The sequence below is a fragment of the Nuphar pumila genome, chromosome 4 (genome assembly GCF_984573655.1).
Source record: "Nuphar pumila chromosome 4, dmNupPumi1.hap1.1, whole genome shotgun sequence".
Classification (NCBI taxonomy): domain Eukaryota; kingdom Viridiplantae; phylum Streptophyta; class Magnoliopsida; order Nymphaeales; family Nymphaeaceae; genus Nuphar; species Nuphar pumila.
In genome coordinates this window covers 85,006,997-85,014,756 of record NC_143252.1, presented here as the reverse complement: position 1 = coordinate 85,014,756, position 7,760 = coordinate 85,006,997, and the positions used below count along the sequence as shown (strand labels likewise).

At 36.7% G+C, this 7,760-nt stretch overlaps 1 protein-coding gene across 1 annotated transcript; it reads left to right on the top strand.

Annotated features, from left to right (window-relative positions):
- The first annotated feature begins 5,977 nt into the window (after positions 1 to 5,977).
- On the top strand, positions 5,978 to 7,490 carry LOC149840278 (uncharacterized). The gene is made up of 2 exons (XM_090005038.1): positions 5,978 to 6,076; positions 7,092 to 7,490. The coding sequence occupies exons 1-2, from the start codon at positions 5,978 to 5,980 to the stop codon at positions 7,488 to 7,490; spliced, it is 498 nt and encodes a 165-aa protein (XP_089861164.1).
- The last annotated feature ends 270 nt before the right edge of the window (positions 7,491 to 7,760 follow it).

Sequence of the window (7,760 nt, the reverse complement as noted above, 5' to 3'; positions counted from 1 at the left end):
TTTGAAAGGAATGATTTTGAAGTTGAGAAAAGATGAAGTTTCAAAATCAGAAATAAACTTTGAATTTGAATTTTTGAATTTGGATTTAAAAGAAGGAGATGAAATTTGAAGTGATATTGAATTCTAGATTTAGAGTTTGAAATCAAGATGGATTTGAGAAATCTAAATGGTATTTAAAAAATAGAAATGGATTTAAGAAGTCCAGATGAGATTTGAAAGTGGAATTGGATTTGAGATCTGGAAATCAAGATAGATTTGGATTTTGAAATATGGAATTGGGAATGGAATTGGATTTGAAATCTGAAATTTCAAGATGGAATTTGAATCCAAAGTCTGAATCTTAAATGAAATTTGGATCTGAAGTCTGAGATCCAAAAATAGAATTGGATTCTAGATGCTAAAATGGAATTTAAATCTGAAGTCTGAGATCCAAGATGGAGTTGGATTCTGGATCCTAAAATGGATTTTGGATCTGAAGTCTGAGATCCAAGATGGAATTGAATTCTAGATCCTAAAATAGAATCAGATCTGAAGTCTGAGATCCAAAGTGGAATTGGGTTCTAGATCTAGATCTAGAATTAGATTTTTGGAGTTTAAAATTTAGAAGATGAATCAGGGATTTCAAAGTTAAATTGAACTTTGGAATTGAATTTGAGATATTGAGTTGAATTTGAATTTTGAAAATGAATTTGGAATCTCAAAGTTGATTTGAACTTTGAAGTTTGATTTATATTGGAATTCTTGAAGTTTTGAAATAAATTTGAAATTTCAAAGTCAAATTGGACTTTGAAATCGAATTTTGAATCTTGAAAATGAGATAGAATTGAATTTGAATTTATAGAATAGAATCGATTTGAGAAATGAAGAAAGATACTCAAAATCACTTGGAGTTTTTGAAAAGAATTTTTTTGAAAATATGATGCAATTCTATCCTAAATGATGAATGAATTTAAATATTCTTGAAATTGGATTTGAAAATCATATTTCATTCTTTAAATGAATGTAAAATGAGATTGAAGATATAATACATCCCTGACTATGGTCATTGAATGTATTATATAATAACCACATTTAAATTCAAGCGAAGAATGAAATACATTTTTGGTGCTTTTATAGAGTTTAAAATGAAATTAACTCTCAATATACCCTGACTATGGCCATTGGTATATATATTGAATTAATTTTAAATTAAACTCTGATAAAAGAGGGAAATATTTAAAAAAAAATTGATGAATTTTATAAAGGATCCAGTGTGGATCCAATGTTATTCCATAGAAGATGAAAATCCTAAGTCTTGTTCATATTCTGACTATGGCCATTGATGCAAATCCTCAACATAGAATTAGTCACCTCCTATTAGAATGGTGCATGTGCCATTCATGTTTCCATTTGTGAAACTTTGAAATGAAGGAAAATGATGCAACGAGTGATATTTATATGCTCATTCATTCTAATCTAGAACAGGAAATGTAAATTCTCATTAGGATCTAATTTATTACAATATTTAAAATTGAAAACACAAATCCCAAGTAATGACATTTTCTTCGTATTTCCTGCAAAACAACTGGTTAATATGAAAAATAGGAAAGAATTACACATATCACATGGATTTCAAAAGATGCCAATGATAAGAGAAAATGCTCATATGTCAAGACATACCTGATGAAGAGATGAAAAATAACATACATACCTATATATATACCTATGTGTACATGCATATATATATATATATATATATATATATATATATATATATATATATAGGTGGATGAGAGTGATGGTGTTGTAAGCAAAATGGTGCTTGTGGGAGATACATAGTGGAAGTGCAGTGGGATAGTAAGTGTCTATGGGGCTATAGTAATGAGATGATGAAACTGAAGACAAGTACAAAGCAACAGGTTGATCCTAATGTAAATGCCAAGAAAACATATATATAGCACAATGGACTTACTTTCATATCAACTGCCAAACCTAGCAAATAGCATTCATATAATGGTTTGTAAAAGACAGCGTCAATGGGTTATTTTGGCCATGGTGAACCTACGAATTAATCATAATATACCAAGTTGGGGATTGACCTTTTGACAATCATGGATCAGTTCCTGCAAATGCTTACCGGAATCTAAGGTATGCCACATACCTATGTGCTGCTGCCAATATAGAATATATAGATGCCAAGACAGTGGTGTCGACAAATGAAGATATGCATAATGAATATATAGATGCTAATTATGGACAGAGGGCTATATCGGGCAGAATACTGTAGGCAAATGTAATGAATAATGATCACTGACGAGACGCAATGCAGTAGGCATATAGTGGATGATGCACTAATGTCAATGTGAAACCATGTCATGGGTGGACAACTACTGGTGACAGAAATCTGGTTTGAACTATAACCATGAATTTTGCAGAGAAGCATACCTTCTGCGCATAGAACATAGCATTGAGACAGATGCCTACGAGGAACCTAGTATGCATAAGACAATGCATACTAAACACCCAGAATAGCTAGTTATACATATGTACATATTTGGTCGGGCAATGTCAATAGCAGAAAATTAGCATAATTATGGGTGTTGTTGCGACAATGCAGCAACGAGGGCTAATGATAGGATGGAGATATAGGGTCTGATGACGGTGAGCCTATACTGTGACACAAATGCATCATGTAGGTGTGATGCAGATTTTAAAACATGCGAATGAATGGGAGATGAAATCAATCTTGATAGACATGCAGTGGCTTACAGTGGATTTCTGTGAACTAAATATCACAAAATGGGGAATGGAAGGTCATTCATGGTTGTGGGAGTCTCTATAGTAAGGAAATGAGCTTAGGGAGTGGGCTCACTGGGCGTGTCTACACAAAAAGTGCAGACGTTGAACCACTGAATGTGCACAGGAGAGAGCATTATGGGTGTATAATGCAAAAGATACAAAAAGGAAAAAAAAATTGTAAAACTGGAAATAGTAGAACCAAACACTAGGAAGATTCTAATAGATATAAACAAGAGTTATACACAAAGATTTCATGGTGAGACTCCATCAAAGTATGGTCCCCCTACGGTGAAAAAAAATTCCACGAAAACGTGAAATTCTAGCCTAAGCCTAAAATCTTTATTGAAGATCAGAAGTTGCCCATATGTGGGATGAATATAATAACTAATCATACAGGGGCTGAATATCTGTAAACATCCATTGGGGATGAAACAATCAGTTACCAACTAACAATGCCCATCAAAGTAAAAACATCTAAGCCATTAAAAGAAAAGCGTTGCTTAAATATATATATAAAAAAAAAACTTGACTCAGAATTTGACCTTACCAAAAGAGGATGGTGATAAAGGATCAATAAATATGTGAGTGCAGTGGTCATACATATTAAGGCCCAATTGATATGCATAAGTTAGTGAAAACAACACAGGGCACCTATGACAAGTTCAAGTAACAGACAAGATGGATAAGGGGTACGCACCTAATCACCACAACTTGACTGGCAGCTCTACCCCTTTGATTGCTGTGGGTTGATTTCTTTCGGGCTACTACTGAGGAGGCGCCTTACTTGCAGGGATCAGGAAGGCTAAAATGAGAGAAGACCATGACCCTACTGCAGAACTCAGCTTCTTTCTGTTTGTTTTCTAGGACTTCGAAAGAGGGGTTTTAAGTAAGAATGGGAAAGATGGGCGCCCGATTTGAAGTCTTCTCTTCAACAGAGGCTTGGGTGCTGATAGAAGGTCGATCTGAAGCGATAGGCACGAGAGGTTGGGAATGCTTCATGAGGGTGCATGAGATCGACCAAAAAAAATGGATGGATCTCGAGTGTGTGGAATGGCTTCCCTTTTAAAGAAGAAGGAGAAAACTCCAGAAGGGCTTACGTTAGAGATGGAGGGTTTGGAGAAAGGGGAAAGCCTGTGAGGCCGTTGGCCATCGACGGTTCTGGAGCCATGGCTATGGAGGGTTTGGGCGGCTGATGGGGCATGCGATGAGGGTTCTTGAGGAAGCTTCGTGAAGAAGAGAGGGCAATCAACCGACTCTAAAACCCTAATTCGACCTTTTTTTTTTGTTCTTTTCTCGGTATTTTCTGATTTTTTTTTATTTCAAAAACCCTAAAACCTAAGAAAATATGAGGGATGAAGCTATTTTTTGTTTGTATTTTTTTGGTAAAAATTTACAAGAATAGGGGTTTTCTAAAAGTTTGGGTTTTGATTTCTTAAAAAAAAAGAGTTTGGATTCAAAACTTGCAAAGATTTTATCGTTTTTGACCTCAAGTTGAGGAATATTGAGTAACGAATCCAAACGGATGCCGGATGGACTGTCCAAGCCATTTAAAAACTATTTTTGGTATTTTTGTAATTTCAACTTGAAAATTGGACAACGAGGCTCAGATTTGGATTCTAACATATGATCCGGATCCGAAATCGAGTCAGATATATGAAATGAGTTTAAATTCAATAAAAGCTGAGAAATAACTGGAATTTAGATCTAAAACTGATTTGATTGCTCAGAAAATGGGGTCAGGGGCAAAAAGGGAATATTTAAAAGATTTTGAAAAATTTGCGGTGTTCACAACATCCTGTAGCTTGCTTTACTTCTTTGCATCCTTCATGGATGAGAAATTCCCAGAACCATTAGAGACCCACATACCCGGGTATTTGACCCAGGAAATAGATCTGAATGCTTATGTGGAGATATTCTGCCCCAACACCTGCATTAAAAATATGACTGGACGAAGCATCATTCCTTTCAACATCTTTATTACACAGCTAACAAGACCCTGTCATAGCTTAAAAACGTAACCAACCATCGGACTCATTTGGGGCCCTGAATTTCATGAAACATATTGACACAATGAGGTGACGCCATCATTGCAACTTTTAATCATGAACGTGCGTATCAATAGGCCCTTGTTTACACTGACTCAATGATTAAACCATGAATCCCCATCCCCATAGGTCTCATCCCTTTATCAGTACTGAAGGTGTTTTCAATGGATATACTGACAGATGATGCACAGAGGGGATTAATAGAATAGATGAAGTGAGGCAGTACATATATCCTCAGAACATAGTGCGAGCCTAAAAGAATCAGACGAAAGTTTTAAGAATGCAATAGATGCTGAATTAGCACAAAGCCTGTACCACACGGATGAAGCACAAAAAATTTTGATAAGATGGTTCTAACTAATTGAAATGTACAGTTGGATCAAAGATAGGGAGAGATGCTGGCTGAAGGATCCGATGGTGATTTCACCTCAGATCCAGCATAGACACTAGCTTCTATGACCACCTGTTTTGATTTCACAGCTTTCTACTAATTTCAAGAATGTTTAAATGAAGCTGCATTTGATATAATCATATGGAAATAAATGTGGATCTACAGGCAATATAGTAACGACCAGTTTAAAAGAAGAAAAAAATTGCAAAGTAAGGTGAGGATCTAACGGAGGTAGCGTCCTTAAAAATTGTAAAACAAAAAAATTACCCAAATGAAAGGTATATTGTAATCTCATGAAGATAAAGGTTGCCAGGATAAATAATATCTTCAAATTGCAAATGGTAGAAGCATAGTATTATGCAATATAAATCACTAAGATGAATTGGTAATTGCAATTTACAGAAAATGAAGAGCATAACAGCAAGTGATATACGAAAGGGAAATAAAAAAAATGATGACATGATGAACTGTGAAAAGAGTGCTGAAACTGAAAGAGCGTAAGCAGATATTTATGTTTATATATAATCTGAGGTAAATGTAACAGGAAAATTTGTTAAAACAGAAAAATAGGTGTCAAAATCCATTATTCCATTAATATTGCACTGCGTAAACTGATTTGCTATATGTAAATCGGGATTACGGGGTGTGCATCAAGGGGATGATAAACAAGAAAACCAAAAGAGAAGTCAGTAAAGCAAAAAAGGAGGAGGGATACTTGCCGTGATTTTGCAGGGCTAAAACGAGAGAGGGAGCCTTTCCTGCGATGGAACCAGAGGGGAAGCTCTCTGGTTCTTCTGGCTTGCAGAGACTTCCGAATTTGGAAGAAAGGGAGAGAATAGGGAAAGGGATGAAGGTGGCGAAAGTAAGGGATGGAATTGATTATGGATAAAGTGGTTAATGGATGATGGTGGATTGTAATGGATGCCCCCCTCTTCTCCTACGTGATCCCCTTTTAAAGACGAATAGGAGAATTCGAGAGACAAACTGTTGGAGATGGAGGGCCATCCAGCGGGAGAGAGGGTGATGGAGGATGCGCAGAAGGATGGCCGTTGCCATTTTCCTCAATTTCCAAAGAGGGGGCTCCATTCAAGATTTTTCTAAAAGGTGGTTAAAAAGTGATTTTCAAAAAGGGGTTTTTAGAAAAAGGGTATTTTTCAGAAAGAGGTTTTCAAAAGCCAAATTTTGTTAGATATATATATATATAGATTTTCTTTGCATTTTCCATTTTTTTTCTTTGGTATTTTTTAAATGAAACTAAGAAAAACAAGGGATTTAAAACCAATTTATAATTTTTTTGAGAAATATTTATAAAAGAGTGTTTTTCTTGAGAATTCAAGGCTATTTTGGGGAAATTTCTTCAAAAAATGGGTTTGGATCCAGGTTTTGAGAAAATGTTCGAGTTTTGAAACTCGAATCGAGAAATACAACGTGATGGATCCAAACAGATTTCGGATGGACTGTCCGAGCTATTTAAAAACTATTTTTGGTTATTTTTTGTAATTTTAATTTTAAAAGTTGGACAACGAGACTCAGATTTGGATCTTGACAATGGATCCGGATCCGAAATCAAGTCATATATATAAAATGAATTTAATTTCAGTAAAACTTGATAAATGAACTGGAATTTAGATTTAAAAGTGACTCAATTGCTCAAAAAAATGAAATCAGGGGCAAAAAGGGAATATTTACAAGATTTTGAAAAATTTGGGGTGTTCACAGCCGCCCAGGGTCAGGGAACTCCTGCCCAAGTTCCTGTAGCCGCAGTACCGTATAAACAGTTCATGAGCATGAATCCTCCCTCATTCGATGAAAAGGTGACACCGGAAGCAGCAGAAGATTGGATATGAGAAATAGAGCGAATCTTTCATGTCCTACAGGTGGGTGACGATCGCAAGGTTGACTTCGGGACGTACCGTCTCCGAAAGGATGCTGAAAGGTGGTGGGCTACCACCTGGGAGATCAAGTTTGACAACCAGCCGATCGAGTGGGAGCAGTTTGTTGATGCCTTCTATGCTGCATATTTCTCGGCTCACGAGAGGAGCAGGAAGATGCAAGAGTTTCTCGATCTACAGCAAGGAGGTTCAACACTAGTTGAGTACGTCACTCGTTTCCTCAGTCTGGAAAGCTACTACCCGGACTTGTATACTACCGAGAAGGAGCGAGCGCTGAAGTTTGGTCGAGGTCTGAAGTCGGTTCTACAAACAAAGGTGTATACGCGTGCAGCGACGACAGTGGACGAGGCTCTAGAGACAGCCTCCCTGTTAGAGCATGATTGAACGAAATCCCAGAAGGTACCAGCATCACGAGGTCAGCAACAACAACATCAAGGCCAAAAGAGTTGGCCTAGAAAGTGTTAATTTCAGAGGAATCAGGGTGGAAAGAAGTTCCATCCCCCTTCAAAGAAGAATAGAAGCAACAACACCAAGCAGCAACAATACCAAAATCGACGACCCTAGAATCAACAACAGCAGCACCAGTACCAGCAGCCGCAGAGGCAGATCATAACGACAGGTTGTCCAAAGTGCACTATCGATCATCCACGACGA

Coding starts and splice junctions, on each gene's coding strand:
- LOC149840278 (XM_090005038.1), top strand. CDS start 5,978: ATGGAACCAGAGGGGAAGCTCTCTGGTTCTTCTGGCTTGCAGAGACTT. Junction 6,077..7,091: donor AAGGGATGAAGGTGGCGAAA/GTAAGGGATGGA, acceptor CATGTCCTACAG/GTGGGTGACGATCGCAAGGT.